General features: G+C 44.4%; 1 protein-coding gene across 16 annotated transcripts in view; it reads left to right on the forward strand.

Annotated features, from left to right (window-relative positions):
- Positions 1 to 17517, forward strand: part of SLC35D4 (solute carrier family 35 member D4) — a 62316-nt gene extending 44799 nt beyond the window's left edge. For 6 of the 16 annotated variants that reach the window (XM_084849704.1, XM_084849705.1, XM_084849707.1 and 3 more), the window contains 2 exons: positions 8946 to 9010; positions 13570 to 17500. In XM_084849704.1, the coding sequence (XP_084705830.1) occupies positions 8946 to 9010; positions 13570 to 13630 (126 nt within the window). In that variant the 3' untranslated portion in view covers positions 13631 to 17500. Of the gene's footprint in view, positions 1 to 8945; positions 10827 to 11893; positions 12199 to 13569 lie in introns of those variants that run through there. The other 10 variants (XM_084849699.1, XM_084849700.1, XM_084849702.1 and 7 more) reach the window with 8 other exon arrangements.
- Positions 17518 to 18968: the final 1451 nt, after the last annotated feature.

Here is an 18968-nt window from a genome sequence, read left to right on the forward strand (position 1 = left end):
TGCAAGAGGACTGTCCTCTATTTTGAAGGCATCCTCTATTTGAAGGGCTGTCCCGGCCAAATCTGGCAGAAAGATAACCATCTGAAGGAAGAATTGGGCCTTGAAGCTACCCAACAGCAGACTGAGCAAGGCGCACAAGTCACCTGCTAACAGTTTTTCACACTATGGTGAGATATACTGTATTTCTATTTAATTTGTAGTATTATAAAGCTTAACAAATACATTATAATACACAAATTTTATGCAAAGCCATGTCCTTCTCTTTTGGTGGTGCTTGTTCTCTTTTTTGGCAGTTCACAAATGGCCACTCTGCTGGAGGGCCTAGAGGCCTACCCCTGGCCTAGAGGTATTAGCTCCCAGGATTGTATGAATACATGCCCTGACAACATATGATTGTGAAGTACATAGGATTGAGCTACTTCACCATTTTAGATGCTGGACTTAATGGTTTTATAATCCCCCCCCCCAGGTGCCCCGCCCGGACGTAATGGTCTTATAGGCAGTCCCCCTCTTCAGATGGGAATGTGTATTACTTCACTATCTTCACTTGTTGTGCTGGTCAGACCACTTTTGGAGTACTGTGTCCAGTTCTGGGCGCCACATTTTGATAATGAAATTGACAAACTGGAATGTGTCCAGAGGAGGGTGACAAGAATGGTGGGGAGGTCTGGAAACCAGGTCCTTTGAGTAAAGGTTTTAAGAGCTGGCTCTGTTTAGCCTGAAGAAGCAAAGATTAAGGGAAAACATGATAGTGGTTGTAACATATGCCTATTATATTAATGTTTGTGTTTGCATTGTTAAATGTGACCCAGGTAAGATAGGGTTAATAATGCATTAGGGAGGGAGTGAAAGGTGGGCGGGGCTTGTACGTGTGTGTGTGTGTGTGTGTGTGTGTGTGTGTGTGTGTGTGTGGATTCTGAGGTTATATAAGGACTGAACTGACAGAAGTCAGATAGGGCCTTAGGGATTGAGGAAGCAATATCTAGTCAGAAAGGGGGGTTATGTATAGGTTTTTAGAAGGGGTAGAATAGGTAGGGAAGTTAGGACCAAGCATTAATGAATAATAATAATGTATAATATATACATTATATATTATAATATAATATTATATAATATAATATAATATAATAATATATAACGCTTCCTGTGTTAAATAAATCTTTGTTTTTAAAATACAGACTCCCATGTGTTGATGGAACTGGTACACTACTATTATTAAATCTATTTCCTTGTTACTTCTCCTGTCGTGGGCTGAGAGAACCAACTGAGTTTCTTTGGAACCCAGAGAGCGTAAAAGGGCTGAAGCTTGGGTGTCAGTGGGAGCAGCTGACCCAGCTGAAAACAGGCATTTTCTGAGGGGTTTGTTTCTCAGTTTCAGAGGTGGAGGCTGGGGAACAGGTGGAACCCAGGCAGGTATGCCACAGTGGTCTTCAGATATTTGAAAGGCTGTCGTGCAGAAGAGGGAGCAGAGTTGTTCTCTTTCGTTCCAGAGGGCAGGTCTAGAACCGACAGATGGAAATTGCACGGAAGCAGATTTCAGCTCAACATTGGGAAAAGCTTCCTAATCATGCAGACTGTTTGACAGTGTTACAGAGGTGGAACAGCCTTGGGAGGTGGTGGAATCTCCTTTGCTGAAGATTGAAGTAGAGGCTGGATTGCCAGGGATGCTGTAGTTGCATTGCAGATCCTGCATAGAACCATGATTGGTTGGACCATGATTCCACTTCAAAATGTGGTAAGCCAGCCCTCCTGAATTTGGAGGCACACATTCTTTGGAGCGGGGCCCTGGACTTCTGCCCCAGAGTTCTGGCCTGAGTGCACTGTTGTATTGCAGCACTGTAAGTCTGGGGTTTTCTATATAAAAAGGTCAACATATTGGAGTAAAGATCACAACTTTTTAGTAAAGTATTCTGATTTTTAAAATAGTTTTTTCAGTTTTGAATCTTTACGATACCTAGCCTGTGATTTTACAGTCATTTCTTTGAAAATAAATTTCACTTAAATCAAGTTAATGTTTTTTCTTTACCTCCATTAAGGCTAGCAAAAAAAAAAAAAAAGGAAATTAGATTCTAATTAACTAGAGCATGCAGGGGAAAGAAATATTTCACAAATGTCTTGAGCACTGGGAACATAGATATGATACTGTATGAGAGAGAATTTTCCTGAGCTGTAGTTCAATAAATGTAGACATTGCCATGCATCATGTTACTTTTTAAGGCTAGGTCAAATGTTAATTGCTGTGAAAATATGTTAAACTTACTTTATTTACTCAAGAGTTGCATCTTATCAGTCCAGGTCCCACTCAAATACCAGTTGTCATATTCTGTTGTACTGCAGGCTTCAAACACAGGAACACATTTAGGGCACAATTGTATGCATATTTAGACAGAAAAAAAATGTCTTTTTTGTCTAAGCATGCTTAGGATTGCATCCTAAATGAATTAACATGTGTTCATGCTCATGACATTTAATTAACATGTGTTGCTGCAGTTCCTATTCTTAGGCCTGAATGTTTAAATGCACCAAGACTCTGAGAACTGAGATTCAGCGTATAAAATAAGCTAATTTGGAAATCTTATTAGAATATAAACTTAGAATTAGTTGTATGACAAGAACTGTAGCCTGGTGCAAATGGAACATGTGTTCCCAGTAGACCAGGGGCTCCAAACTGGGCTCCAAACTCATGCATCTACCCTTTCCCTTTCTTGGCAGTAGCCATGGTTTCATGTTTGTTGTTGTTGTTCAGTCGTTCAGTCGTGTCCGACTCTTCGTGACCGCATGGACCATAGCACGCCAGGCCTTCCTGTCCTCCGTTCTCTCCCGGAGCATGCTCAAGTCCATATTCATTGCATCGGTGATGCTATCTAGCCATCTCAGCCTCTGCCGTCCCCTTCTCCTTTGGCCTTCCATCTTTCCCAGCATCAGGGTCTTTTCCAGAGAGTTTTCTCTTCGCATTAGGTGGCCAAAATATTTGAGCTTCAGCTTCAGTATCTGTCCTTCCAATGAGCACTCAGGGTTGATTTCCTTTAGGATGGACTGATTTGACCTCCTTGCGGTCCAGGGGACTCATAAGAGTCTTCTCCAGCACCACAGTTCGAAAGCATCAATTCTTCGGCGCTCAGCCTTCCTTATAGTCCAGCTCTCACAGTCATACATTACTACTGGGAAAACCATAGCTTTGATTATGCGGACCTTTGTCGGCAAGGTGATGTCTCTGCTTCTTACTATGCTGTCTAGGTTTGCCATAGCTTTCCTCCCAAGGAGCAAGCGTCTTTTAATTTCATGGCTACAGTCACCGTCTGCGGTGATCTTGGAGCCCAAGAAAATAAAATCTGTTACTGCTTCCATTTCTTTCCCTTCTATATGCCAGGAAGTGATGGGGCCAGATGCCATGATCTTCGTTTTGTTAATGTTGAGTTTCAAACCAGCTTTTGCACTCTCCACTTTCACCCTCAACAAGAGGCTCTTGAGATCCTCTTCGCTTTCTGCCATTAGGGTGATATCGTCTGTGTATCTGAGGTTGTTGATAATTCTCCCGGCAATCTTAATTCCGACCTGTGATTCATCCAACCTGGCATTTCTCATGATGTACTCTGCATATAAGTTAAATAAGCAGGGCGACATTATACAGCCTTGTCGTACTCCTTTCCCAATTTTGAACCAATCGGTTGTTCCATGTCTGGTTCTTACTGTTTCTTCTTGGCCCTTGTACAGGTTTCTCAGGAGACAGGTAAGGTGGTCTGGTACTCCCATCTCTTTAAGAATTTGCCACAGTTTGTTGTGATCCACACAATCAAAGGCTTTAGCGTAGTCAATGAAGCAGAAATAGACGTTTTTCTGGAATTCTCTTGCTTTCTCCATGATCCAGTGAATGTTGGCGATTTGATCTCTAGTTCCTCTGCCTCTTCGAAACCCAGCTTGTACTTCCGATAGTTCTCGGTTCACATGCTGCTGAAGCCTAGCTTGTAGGATTTTGAACATAACCTTACTGGCATGTGAAATGAGCGCAATTGTAGGGTAGTTTGAACACTCTTTGGTGTTGCCCTTCTTTGGAATTGGAATGTAAACTGAACTTTTCCAGTGTTGTGGCCACTGTTGAGTGTTCCAAATTTGTTGGCATATTGAGTGCAGCACTTTAACAGCATCATCTTTTAGGATTTTAAATAGCTCAGCTGGAATACTGTCATCTCCGCTAGTTTGTTGTTAGTAATGCTTCCTAAGGCCCACTTGACTTCACTCTCTAGGATGTCCGGCTCAAGTTCAGTGAGCGCACTGTCATGGCTAACAGGAACATTCAGATCTTTCCTGTATAGTTCTTCTGTGTATTCTTTCCATCTCTTCTTCATCTCATCTGCTTCTGTTAGGTCCCTGCCTTCTTTGTCCTTTATCATGCCCGTCTTTGCACAAAACGTTCCCTTGAGATCTCCAATTTTCTTGAAGAGATCTCTAGTCTTTCCCATTCTGTTGTTTTCCTCGATTTCTTTGCATTGTTCATTTAAGAAGGCCTTCTTGTCTCTCCTTGCTATTCTCTGGAACTCTGCATTCAGTTGGATACATCTTCCCCTTTCCCCCTTGCTTTTTGCTTCCCTTCTTTCCTCAGCTACTTGTAAAGCCTCATCAGACAGCCACTTTGCTTTCTTGCATTTCTTTTTCTTTGGGATGGATTGAGTTGCTGCCTCCTGAACAATGTTATGGACCTCCGTCCATAGTTCCTCCAGCACTCTGTCTATCAGGTCTAATCCCTTAAATCTATTCCTCACCTCCACTGTATATTCATAAGGGATATGATTGAGGTCATACCTGGATGGTTTCGTGGTTTTCCCTACGTTCTTCAATTTAAGCTGCAATTTTGCAGTAAGAAGCTCATGATCTGAGCCAAGGTCAGCTCCAGGTCTTGTTTTTACTAACTGTATAGAGCTTCTCCATCTTTGGCTGCAAAGGACATAATCAATCTGATTTCGATATTGACCATCTGGTGATGTCCATGTGTAGAGTTGCCTCTTGTGCTGTTGGAAAAAAGTGCTTGCTATGATCAGCATGTTCTCTTGACAAAACTCTGTTAGCCTTTGTCCTGCTTCATTTTGTACGCCAAGGCCATGCTTGCCTGTTATCCCAGTGATTTCTTGACTTCCTACTTTAGCATTCCAATCCCCTATGATGAAGAGGACATCTTTTTTTGGTGTTAGTTCTAGAAGGTGTTGTAGGTCTTCCTAGAACCGATCAACCTCAGCTTCTTTGGCCTCAGTGGTTGGGGCATAGACTTGAATTACTGTGATGTTGAATGGTTTGCCTTGGATTCATACTGAGATCATTCTATCGTTTTTGCGATTGTACCCCAGTACTGCTTTTCCCACCCTTTTATTGACTATGAGTGCTACTCCATTTCTTCTCAGGGATTCTTGCCCACAGTAGTAGATATGATGGTCACCTGAATTAAATTCGCCCATGCCTGTCCATTTTAGTTCGCTGATTCCCAAGATGTCGATGTTCAATCTTGCCATCTCATGTTTGACCACCTCCAGCTTACCTTGATTCATTGATCTTACATTCCAGGTTCCTAAACAATATTGTTCTTTACAGCATTGGATTTTGTTTTCACCACCAGACACATCCACAGCTGAGTGTCCTTTCGGCTTTGGCCCAGCCGCTTCACTCTTTCTGGCGCTACTTGGAAATACCCTCTGCTCTTCCCCAGTAGTATATTGGACACCTTCCGACCTGAGGGGCTCATCTTCCGGCGTCATCTCTTTTAGCCTTGTGATACTTTCCATGGGGTTTTCTTGGCAAGAATGCTGGAGTGGGTTGCCATTTCGTTCTCCAGTGGACCACATTTTGCCAGAACTCTCCACCATGACCTGTCCGTCTTGGTGGCCCTGCACGGCATAGCTTATGGCTTCACTGAGTTACGCAAGCCCCTTCGCCACAACAAGGCAGTGATCCATGAAGGGGTGTTTCATGTTACATATGTACTTATGCAAACCATAGTTAGTACAAAAACCAGGTTTGCAAACCTGCTTCAAATCCTGGCTATAATCTTGGGTTTACAAGGGAACCATGGTTTGGACAGATGCACACGTACTGCATAATCATAGCTAATGTTGCAAAGGGAGGAGGGAAATTGCTGAGGGGAAGGGAGGAGAAAATATGCACGAGGCTGTCCTGATTTGCAAATCATGTTTTCTGAGTGTTATGTCTGCATGATGTCTGCATTTCGAGTGTTATGATGGGACTTATAGGATTTTTTTCTGTCTAAACATGCATAGAATTGCATCCTAAATGAATTAACATTACTTAATGCATTTTAACAAGCAGATAACCCTGAGGTGCACACCCCTAGGGTCCCCTTAGTATTTGAGTGTTACACTGCATTTGAGTGTAACATCTGCACTAGGATTATTACTTAAGCAATCTTGAAAAAGGAATGTTTGTTATCTTTTAGGATACAGTAATGTCAGGAATATTGTTTTAAGGAGCAGCTTTTGACTTGGTACGAGTTTTGAAAGTTTTGAAAGTATGATTTTTGTGTAACTATTTGGGCTAAGCCAAATATTGTTAAATAATGGGCAGTTACTTTCAAACTTTTCTGAAATACCTTACTGACATGTCTAATAGCTCAGGGGCAAGGCAAGTACCTTGAATGCAGGAGATTGCAGATTTGGTCCCTGGCATCTTCAATTAAAAGGAGAGCTAGCAGCACTGGGAAAGATCTCTGCCAGAGAGCCAAGGTACACAGAATGTTAACTGTGTTATATAACTAGCTTTTAAGCAGTCGTGGAGGGGGGAACCAGGATTGGGACCATGGAAGATGCAGAAGGGGCTTAACCCTTTCCCCCCTCTCCTGAATGTCTGTTCCAGTATTCTCTATTGTAGGGATGGACAATCTTTTCTCTGTTAAGGACTGCATTTGCTCATGGGTAATCTGTGTGTGTGGGTACGGGGCTCATATTGGTGATAGTTGGGGAAAAAGCAAGCAGTGGACAGAGCCAGAGGCCAATGTGGGAGGGTCACCTCTTTCTCTCTCTGCCACCCACTTTTCTCTCTCCCTCTTCCTTCCCAGAAAGGTCAGGTGTCACAGAAAGGACAGACTGCACTTGCCAGAAAGTCTGAGCTGTTTGCATGCAGAGGGCTTTTCAAAGCAGGCTGAGGGCTGCATGAAGTTAGGCCGAAGGCCAAGGTTGCCCACTCCTGGTCTAATGAGATGGGTAGCTGTTCTCCAGGGTCTCAGGCAGAGCAATATCCCATCATCTGCTACATGCTTTTAACTGGTGATCCCAGAGGGTAGCATGCAATGTTAGTCCTATGTAGAGTAAACCCATTAAAATGAATTGGACTTAAGTTGGTCGTGACTAACTGAACTCCATTTAATTTCAATGGCTCTACCCTACATAGGACTAACATCGGGGGCTACCCAGAGACTGAACCTGGGATGTTTAGCACAGAAAGCATGAGCTCTGCCACTGAGCTCAGACATTCTCAATTGTAATCTGAGACAGAGAAGAAGTCCTTTCTACCTGACTTCTTTCTCTTTGTCACCTTACTTGGGTGCTTTAATGGCAACAGCAGAAAGTCTGTTGCCCCCTACTTGCCTGGTTGCAACAGCTGTGGTGGCAGCAGCATGAGGGGGAGACTGAGGAACTGCGGTCGAGAGAGAGGGAGTGACTTGCCAAACATTTCCCAGAGCGTTCACTATACAGCGGGGTTTCCATGCCCAAATCCAACACCACATTGCACTCTTTGTTTGTTTCCCTGAAACCTCAGGTTATTTCTTCTCCCTTTTGTCAACAGCCTCATATAAAATACACCTATTGTAGTAATTAAAAATAAAGCCGGACTTAAATTAAAAACAATTCAACTATTCCTGTTTAAATTTGAAGGGTTCACACTGGAACAATCTGTTTCTGCTTTATCTTTAAGCAAATTCTACAGTGAATGCTCTGATTTCCTACCCTACCCCCACATTTATGCATTTTTAAAAATAAACACCAACAATTTGCATGCAAGAGTTATTTGTTTTCCTTTGCTTCCTCTCAGCATGCATGTGGTCTCAGTTATATTTTGTTTCTATTTGGGATTGCAGACTCTTTATGTAAGTTTTGGCCTACATAACAGTGTAGAGTGGCAATTATTCAAATTAGCAGTAACATCTACTAAGAAGTAAGCCCCACTGAGTTCCATGGAACTTTCTCCCAGGTAAATGTGTATAGTAGGGGTGGAGAATGTGCAACCCTCTCCGTGTTGTTTGACTGCAACTCCCATCAGTCCTAGGCAGCATAGCCAGTGGTGATGCGTGATGGGAGTTGAAGTTCGAACAACGTCTGTCAGGACACATGTTCACCTTACAACTGGGTGGCTGAATACTTTTGCGGCTCAAGATATATATTTTGTAAAAATCTTGAGAATCAAAGAGGTTTGTTGTGTTTTTAAAATGGGGGAAAAATCAATGTAAAACACATTTTAAGACACAGTCCTACGTATGTTTAGACAGAAAAAACTCTTGCAACTCCCCAGCATTCTGGAGGACCTTTTCTGTCAAAATATGCATAGGACCACACTTTTAGTCTACCAACACTGTTCATGTACAAGACCCACAGAGGACCTCCGTGGGCAGACCATAAGATTTAAAGAAGTTAAAGATTGGAGCGTTATCTTTATTTACTGCTCGTCCCTCAACAGATCTTTATACTGCTTACAGTGGGGGTTGGTGGCTCCAGTGTCAGTGGGACGGTGAATCCGCTCCGGGTTTCAGTCACAACCAGTCAGAACTCTAAAGGAGCTATCCAATGTGATTTGCACCTTGGATAGCTCCTTTAGAGTTCTGAATGAAACCCGGAGTGGATTTACCGCCCCATTGACATTGGAGCCACCAGCCTCCATTGATCGTTTAGATTCTTGTGGATGAACTTAGAGGAAGTAACAAACTGCCATCTTTCTTGTTAATTTTCTAGGTTATCACAGCTGGTCTATCCCCATTCTTCTTTGAGATTGCAGTGAATGTACCAACAGTCTGTTGGTATGTATTTCACAAAAAAAGGATTGTGGGTTCTTTTTTACATTCCTTGTTGGATCTCCCGACTACATTCCTCAGATTAAAAAAAATTAAACCACAACAGTTAAGCTGCCCAGAAGTAACATTTTGTACATCAAGAGAAGGGGGAATTTAATAGATTCTGTGCTGCATGAAAGGGCAAATCAAAAGGGCTACCTTATGGGAAGAGGTATAGACTGTCCGCAGTAAAGGAGTATCAAATATTACTTTATTGGGTTGGGGGAAAGTCATTTAGAAAGGCCATTTTAATGAGAGAAAATCAGTTAAGCTACAATCCTATACACCAAAGGTTGGATAGCCTGCGGCTCAATTACCTTTCCTCTGTACAGCCCCTGATCTCCCACCCACCAGCCCTGCACTTTCCCACTGCTGCCGTCTTGGCCACTGCTGTCCTGCCACTGCTGAAGAATGAGAACAGCTCCTTCAGAGAAAGAGAACAGCAGGTGGGCAGGTGGGCATACAACCAAACTAGAGTGCAGTGGCTAGAGTGGCCCTTTGGAGCAATGCTCTCAGCCCTGGAGTCTGCCACTGCGCTCTGTGGTTTGGCCTCCCAGCTTATACATTCACTTGACTGTCTCCGGACTGCCAGACAGCTCTTCTCTTTCTCCAGCAGTGGCAACTTTGCTCTTTGCCCATCTTTGGCGAGCCGTGGGGGATGGGAGACGCAGAGGCCGGCCAGCAGGAGTGGAGCATGCTGGCTGGGGGCCAGCAGAGGTTGAGGGCCCCAGAGGAAGGAAGGCAGCTTTATGTGTGTGTGTGTGTGGGGGGGGAATCTGCATGCTCTCTTCATGAATTTTGTCTGGATATCTGTGTGTTTGAGACTCTGTTGCTTCTCCTCCCAGAGATGATGACAAGGACAACATGATAGAGGAGTATAAAATTATGCATGGTGCAGAGAAAGTGGATAGAGGGAACTTTATCTTCCTTTCCCGTGATGCCAGAACTCAGGCTCACCCAGTGAAATGGATAGTGGCACTAGAGTCACAACAACAACAAAATAATTCTCCTCACACAAAATGAATGGATGGCTTTCACTCCCATCAGATGTGATGATGTCCACGGGCTTAAATGGCTTTAAAAGGGGGAATTAGATACATTTGTGGAGGCTGAAGCTGTCGATGGCTACTAGTCATGATGACTCTATGGGACCCCCATTTCAGAGGCAGTAGGAAGGAAAAGGCCTATTCATACCCTTGCCCGTGGGCTTATTGGGCGCATCTGGTTGGCCACTATGAAAAACAACCCGCTGGGCTAGAGGGACCTTTGGTCTGATGGAGCAGGGCTTGTCTTAGGTTCAGGTGCAACATTAACAATAGGAGCTGAAATGTGTGGAAGGTCCTTAATACCTGCCTGAGAGAAGAGACACGAATTTTTTTAAAATAAACTCCAAGTAAATTGACTGTTTTAACCTGTTAGTGCAGGTCAGTATCTCCGCAGCCCAGTGCTCTGCCTATTTACTCAGGAGTAAGTCCTGCTGATGGTCAATAGGGCTTGATCCCAAGTAAGTGAACATAGGATGTTTCTAACTGTCTCTGCTACCTTCCCCACAAAATTAAATGGTGTCAGCCAGCATTGCTGAACGATGGTCTCTTTAGTGTTCTGGGCTTATAATGAATAATGGTATAATTATAAAATGGTCTGCTCTTAGAATGGTTATATAAGGGCCTGCCTTTTTTGGAACAATGGCCATGGTTTACAAAGCAGTCTGTTCAAGCTTAGCATTTAAGTGAGTGTAATACTATTAACAATCCAGACAGCTTTGTCAGCTTTACATGCTTACTATGTCAAAAGAAAGAAAGAAAAAAGGCTTTGTAACCATAAGCAGTACAAAACTTTGTTTTATTTATAAAAAGTTCTGTAAGGAGCTTTGCTGTTTCATAAACTGAGTCTTGGACCTGAAATGCAAGGTCGTAACACTTAATTGTTGAAGGGGAAATGGAGCCAAGCCGGTGCTTCGCTGGTTCTTCTCGAGTGTGTCCTTTCAAAAGGCTCGGAGACACAACTTGCCCTTGCTTAAGATGGATGAAGTGAGGGCTGACATCTTGAGAAACAAGAGACGGTGCCATGGAACTCGGCTACCTCTGGAATCCCATTATTGAGGCCACACTGTGGGCAAAATTAGTGCAGAGTAGGAAATGTCATTTCTAGAAGCCAGGAGTCAGGGAAGTGCCTTTGGTGAATGTACAGTATTCATTATTGTATGCATGACATGCCAGCCAGCCAGACTGTTATATAAACAGGTAGGAAATCAAAGTGATCCACCCAATGCATTGTGAAGGTTCCTTCCCAAGCCTTGCTGGGCTTGTTCTGTAAAGAATAAGAGCTGCTATTCTTTGCGCAGCTCTGTTTTAAGTAAAATATAAAGAGAGATGCCAAGTAGCTCTGACTTTGAGACGGGACAAAACTTTGCCAAAAGCAACATTTTGGTGTAGTGCATCCTTCCCGAAGCTGGCACCTTCCAGATGTGTCGGGCTACAACTCCCAGCATCCCCTAGCCAGCTGGCCAGGGAATGCTGGGAGTTGTAGTCTGACACATCTGGAAGGCACCAGGTTGGGGGAGGGTAGTGTAGTGGCTACAGTTTGAGGCTTATGCTGGGAACATGTGCGTCCAAATTCCTGCATGGCCAGAAAGCTTACTGGGTGACCTTGGCTCATTCACTCTCCCTCAGTCTAACCTACCTCACAAGCTTGTTGAGGATAAAAAAGGAGGAAGGGATATCATGTCTGCCATCTTGAGCTCCTTGGAGGGAGGTGGCGGGGGGAAATGGAAGAAAGAACAATAATTTCAAATAACTGCATGTTAGATGACATTGACAGCCGCTTTTTTTTACTTTCTGGAATCCTCAGCAAGCAGCTCTCTTCTCTGAGAGCGCCTCCTACCGTACGATGTCCACATGCATCTAGTCGTGGCGGTGACTGCATGTCTTCTCTGACTCCCAAAGAATATTGGCTTGGATCCAAAGAACTAGACGTGGCGCTAAGCCTTCCTTGTCCCATCCTGCTGCAGCCCCTTGTGCCCCCTGCCCCCAGTGCTACTCTTCAGAGTCAACGAACCCTCTGGACTAGAGTGTGATATGGCATGTGAGGGCTGCAGGAGGCATGGGAATTGGTGACCCACCACCGCCATGTTCGGAGAACAGAAGTGCCTGGTGCTCACACAGAGGGCACTTTGGATCAAGCCGTGCTATGAGCTGAACCTCTTCAGCCCGAGGGCCAAATTGCCTTTTGGGGAAGCTCGCAGGGAATGCATTCCAGTGCTGGGGGGGGGGGGGCGCCAAGGCAAACGGGGCGGGGCCAAATAGTTCCCCCACCCCAAGCCAGCATATTTTATCTTAAAGCTCTTACAGCGAATAGCTAAGCCGTAGGAGAGACATCTCAACTGGGGGGGGGGGCACACTGCTCAAGAGCCAAGGGGAAAGGGAGTGGGACCAGGAGAAGGATATGTTGCCATCTGGGAAACACCGGGGGGGGGGCAGATTTGGCCCACAGGCCTCTTAGTTCAACAGCCCTGGTGTAAACAGGCCTGTCTTGAACATACACATTAAATCATGGTTGCGTCTGCATTGTAATTATGAATGCTTGTATTGAGCTTTAGAATATTGCAGAAAACATCTGTGGGATGTGCCAATTTCCCATAGGCTGTGATCTCTCCTCCCAGCAGGATCTGTCCCAACAGGGAGATGTAGACTGCTCTGCAAAAGCATAGGTGCAGGCATAGCAAGGAGTTACCTTGTTATCTTTCCTGGGGGAGAGAACAGGGTCCTGAAGGACGAGCAGGAGGTGATGCTTGTGACAGATCTATTCCTTGATCCAAACCAGTACTTCAGGGTACCCTGAGTTAATCTTATTGCAGGCCGTCCCAGGATTTATACTGGACTGGGTTGGACAAGGGAGTTTCTAGAAGGAAGAACAGGAGTTTGCTCCTGGCTGTGTGCAAGGAAGGAACCTGAATATTAAACTCTGCATCTGCTAAGCTTGTTCTGCAATCAGGTTCTTGTTTCTAAGAGTCCCGGGTCCTCTGTCTACCACAAGGACCACCCGTTCCTCTGTAGAACTCTGGGACAGAGTTATCAGAGGGAAGGGTGGGAAGGAAAACAAAGAGGTTCTTGCAAAGTGTGAACATCTGCAGCATCGATAGTCAATTAGTGTGTGTAGTCCCAAGGATTCCGAGTCCTGTGCTTAGCGTTCAAATGTCGCACAGTTGGCGAGACTCTCCAGCAGCCCTGAATGAGGGATACCAGTCCTTCTGCATGCCATAGGCCTCGGCCTTCCTCAGTGAGGGACCGAGGAGTCATTGCCATTCTGAGCTGCCGTGCTAAGGTAGCCCTGCAGCAGTGGGAAGCAGGCTGCGGTCATAATCTCTGCAAATTACCCAAGGTTATTCTTCCATTACTTAATGAGCTGAAGAAATACTGCGGCATGAAAATGGCAGGCTTTTTGGCAGCGCCCTCCTGATGGTGGGTTTATTGTGATTGCCCAAGTGAATCTTTGTTAATAACACTTGTCCGGTGCTTTCTTAACAGTCTTTTGCTTGGTGGATTTGCTGAAGGGTTACTTCTTTACACTGAAAGGACTGACACATGACTCGGGGGGAGAAATGAAGAGGAGGAAGAAAATAACCAAATACTCCCATCAGGAGTAAATTGTCAGTGACTGAGAAACCTGAGAATAAATGTCAAAAGTAACAGTAGCAACAACGAAGACAAACAGCAAGTTACTTGCGGTGCAATCCTATGCATTTCTGCTGAGCAGTAAGTCCCAGTGAGCTTAATGAGACTTACTTCCAAGTAAGTATGTACAGGACTACAGCCTTAATTCTTCTGAGCTGCTACATGTTAATAGCAGTTTAGAAGGATGGGGCTTGATTAACCTTTATGTCAGCTATGCTAAAGTGTAGGGTTTCAACTGAACTGGGTAGGGACCGTGCTTATCCTGCCCACCCCACGCCTGGCCCAATCCTTTGAGCCCCAGGGTGACTGCGAGAGTGCTCCAGTATATCTGTGTGGAGAGAGGCAAACAGATGAAGTGGCAAAGCCACCATGCCATGACTTCTGAGGTGGTGACCATTTGAGAATTAAGTGGAAGTTCCTTTCAGAATGAGTGTCTGTGTTTCTGCTGCCTCCCCCCCCCCCGCCCTCTTTAGATGGTACTGTGTCTTACTTCACTTACTTCAAAATGAGGTAAGCCAGCCCTGCTGCATTTGGTGGCCCTCCTGCTCATTCTGTTGTGTGGGGCCCTGGACCTCTGCCCCAAAGTCCTGTCTTAATGGCACCACTGTCACTCAGCCCTGAAGCTCACTGGGCAACCTTAGGCCAGCTTCTCTCTCACTCTCCCTTTCTCAGCCTAACTTACCCTCACCCGGTGCCGTCCAAATATGTTGGACTACAACTGCATCATCACTAGCCAGCATAGGCATGTTTAGGGGAGGTTAGCTTCTAGCAGGGGTGGGCAACATGTGGCCCGCCAGACATTTTGGCCTACAAGTCCCATGATCCCTCATCATTGGCTATGCTGGCTAGGGTTGATGGGAGTTGTAGGCCAAAATTTCTGGAGGGGCACAAGTTGCCCACCCTTGGCTTCTAGGATTGCAGCCTAAATTGACTGTGAAAGTCTCTGTGTATGCAGGCAGAGTGAGATGCAGTCTCCCTGTGTTCTTTAGCCTGTGCAAGGACAAGCATAATAGTTAAGATGATTAAGTTTTGTACCTATGTATATATGTGATGATGAGCAATTCCTACTGAGTCTTAAGTGTAAGCACATTGAGGACTAGAATCTACAAGCCTCTTTATAAAAGCACAAGTGAAATGATTATTTATGATGTGCCTTGCAAAGAGGTACCAAGTCTGTGGAAGGCTCTCTTGTCAGAGCCCCCATTACGTTGCGAGTTGGCCTCCAAGGAGCTGAATATCCTCCACTGCTCCATAGCACAAGCAGAGCTGGATTCCTTGTGGAACACTTTTGTACTTTCAGGGGACCAAGGGCTGAATGACCTGAACCACTGTGAACACACAGGTGCTTTCGCCAGTAAATTCCACAATAACCAGCATCTCTTGGAAGATGGAAATACTACATCCACTTTTTCTATCTGCATGAAATTGCTAGAGGATGGAATCAGGCCTGTTTAGTTCAAGCTTGGGACACTTTTTCTTCATCTTCATTATGAACATCCAAGAGCCAGAGACCACAATTAGATGTGTGTCCATGGAAAGCCCTGCTAAGAGACACAAGCCCTCTGGAGGGATAACCGATTAGCACATCAAAGCTGTGTTGAATATAAAATCATCCATAAGTAAATCCTATTCCTGTTTATCCATGTGTCTTGATTTTCCTTACCCCCCCCCCCTTATGTTCAGTTATTTTTACAAGAAATATGTATATATCATGAATTGTGCTCAGCGCAATACTCGCATGTTATGTTAAGATTTAGTTTCGACTCTGCATACTTGAGAGTAAATATTTGAAGTTGTCTGCAATGCTGCTTCATCTAACTGCTGCAGGCTGTTTCCATAGCAAATGCTGGCCTTCGATTCTCCCCTGCCCCCAGCCATTTTGCTTCTGGGCAGCTCCTTGTTAAAGGGCACTCAGATATATCATTGCCATTCTTCATGCCCTCAAAAAGAATGAATCATATGCTTGATTCAATTACTACTCAGCCTCCTGCAAAGGAAAAAAACCAAAGCAAAACAAAAAACAAAACCTTACATAGCTTAAGCTCCAAAAGGAAAACAGTTTAGCAGATATTATGACAGCACGGACTACAAGATAATTATGCAACTTTCAAGATCGCTTGAGATCTGTCAGTTTGGAAATGCGAACAGAAATCACAAATTTATAATGGCCTCAATATCATTTTAGAGGTGTGACTGTGCGTGTGGGGGGAGTAGTCTTACCTACCACTTCTGAGTCTTTGCAGTTCACACCTGGCTGTTGCCTTGTTAGCAGTGTTTATTGAGGATTGGAGTTGCTCCACAACAGATTCAGACTCAGATCTAGAAATTATACTTTCCCAGATGCTCTTCACTGTGACTGGAATGTTGGATTCAGCAAAATCCAGCTCCTGCATGCTTTCCAAGTCCTGCAATTTTGGTCATGTGTTCAGCAAATATGAGAACAGAGAAGGGACCCTATATATGTGCTGATCTATGCACATAAAGCTCTTCCATTCAAAGGGACGGGGGAGAAGTCCTGATCGGCCCAGGATCCCCCATCACTTCGAGGAACTCCACGCACATCCATCTGTACCTGTGGAGGGCCCTTCCTCATGCTTGCTGAGTGCATGGCCTGGGGGGGGGGGGGCAGGCTGGTGGGAACCCTACTATCCCCCCCCCCCGCCATGTGTGAGAGGCATCTGTTTGCAACGTATGTATGAGCCTGTCTTATAGTAGCTGCTTCACTGGCCCATCCAGCCCAGGACCGTCCAGACTGACTAGTAGCAGTTTTCCAGTCTCAGGCAGAGGTTTTTCCCTCAGTACAAAGGAAGATCCTTTTTTAACTGGAGATGCCAAAGATTGAAGCTGGGAACCTTTTGCACACAAAGCATACATTCTACCACTAAAGTATGGCTCATACTCATACATAATAAAGCAATAATGCCTATTAATGCAATAATATATTGCATCAATATATATAAAGTTATTGTATCAAGGGTATAACTCAGTAGTTGGCTTCAACGGGAAATAAACTTTCCTAATAAGACTGCAGTTAATGTCCTATTAACAAAACAAAATTGAGGTTTTTAATTAAGGGGTTATATAAATATTGGCCAGATGAGCTTCAACTGATGTTGCTCATTCTAGACTTTCAAAATGAATGGGCCTTCTGAATAGTGAGCCAGCCTTCTTTAGAGAACCAAAACAATGAATGGCTGAGTGGTAGCATTATGAAATTGTACATTATTTCTTATGCTTCTTTCAACATGTCAGATGGGACCTATGCAGAAGCTCTTGTTTAAGCTTTATGTGCAAAGTGGATTGATTTAAGTTACCTGTTAAAAGGCTGTTAAAAGGCTGTTTACCTGTTAATGCCATTTAAAAAGAAAACTTGATTGACAGCTCTCATTAATACATTCAAGACAAATCAGAAATATTTTCATCCCTTCCTATTAGCCTCCCCCAACCTGGTACCTTCTAGATGTGTTAGACTATGAATGCCAACATCCCCATCCAGCAATGATCATTGTAATGCTGGCTGGGGATGATGGAAGCTGTAATCCAACACATTCGGAGGGTGCCAGGTTTGAGGAGGATCCTATTAAACAAAGACTAGAAAATACCATCAAAACATGGCTCCTGATCACTGCAAATGGACTTTTCAGAGGCTGTATGTAATTCATGATAGCTTGCAAGTCCTGTGATGGAATAGCATTCATCAAAAAAAGAGAAATGATTTGTACTGCTAAAGTTGTAAACTTATGATTCTGGCATAATGCCATGAAATAAATGGGTGTCATGCTCTGCAACCACTTAATGGACCACAATACTATGCTTCAGTTCTCTTATAGTGTTCCTGATTTCAGTGTGTCTATTCGCACTTGAAAATTCTCATAAATCTAGCCTCTGGGTAGTGCGGCACTGCTGGCTCTGTCCAGGACATTTTTTCTTCATGGAAGCTTCCCCAGTGGGTGAGTCCCCCATCCACTGGAGGTAACAGTGGGGATTCCTTTTCATAGCACTCATTAAATCCTGCCCCCTGGGGGAATGCAGGAATGGGGTACCTCTGTAGAGTGGAGGTTCCCCTTCCTAGATGTAGAGGGCTACCCAATATGTAGATAAATTAACCTGCGAATGTAGTATTTAAAGTTTAGAACCATTTGCTTCAATGGAACAAAGCTGGCTGAAATAGAATGAGAGCTTAAATTGAAATGCTTTGGCTATGGGTTCAGAACTACGGCTGTGTACCACTTTGGTCTGAATCCTGAATAACGAGATGAAGTAGGCTGCTTCGGAGGTGCCTTGGTGTGATCAGAACAGCAGCGAGGAGTCCCGAAGCAAAGCGGCTCATCGAGGCACCCCATTCCGCCTCGGAGATTCGCAGCTCTTCTGATGCCTTCTGAGCGGCCCAGACAGGCTGGCTCCAAATATATCAACTTGAGAGAGATCCAGGAGGGGGAGAAGGGGGGAGGGGAGAGGTGGAGGAAGAAGAGGAGGAGGGAGCTTTGGTGAATGGCAACTCTAGTTGCCAAATTAGGGCTGAATGGAACCCAGCAGTCTCCAGTGACAGTGGCGGAGGAGGGGTGGGGAATACTGGAGTGGGGAGATCAGTGCATTTGTTCATTGCAAGAGAGAACACGCTCTGGTTAGGTGGTGGTTAGAGAGAGATCTGGTGTGTCTGTGCAGCTTTGTTTTTCTTCTTTATTAATTCAACTATTCCCTTTCTTTTGTAGATTCTTCATTTTAAAAACCAAACATTTAGTACTTAGTTTGAGTTTCCTCCCTGGTTCTTTGTCTTCCCACACCCCACCCTTCTGTAATAGGTTTTTACCTTTCATTCTTCTTGTTAATTTAAAAAACCAAAGAAATTCACTTTAGTTGCTTTGCCTCATTGTTTAGCTCCCCCACACACCTTCCCAATGCTCTCTCAACCATTAGTTTTCCTGTCTGTCTGTCTGTCTGTCTGTCTTGTCCTTGGCTCCCCTCCACCCCCCTTTTCAGTTCCTGTATTCCTTCCCTTCTCACTGATCTATTTGCCCTAAAAAAAAGTAAATTAAAATTAAAACCCCTTTTCTCTTCTGTTAGCATTATAGTTAGTCCCCCCCGCCTTGCTTGTAGGTAGTTCAGTGTTTGCTTTTCTTTTGCTTGTGTGTGTGTATGTGTGCGCGTGCACGTGCATGCGTGTACTGTGTGGAGTAGCAAACAGTGTGTGGCAAGCAGGCCACAATCCACATTTCAAAAAACTGTGGGCAAAAAAACTACACACACAGTAA

This window comes from Heloderma suspectum, chromosome 4 (genome assembly GCF_057233095.1).
Source record: "Heloderma suspectum isolate Gila_16-S chromosome 4, 16-S_ref, whole genome shotgun sequence".
Classification (NCBI taxonomy): Eukaryota; Metazoa; Chordata; class Lepidosauria; order Squamata; family Helodermatidae; genus Heloderma; species Heloderma suspectum.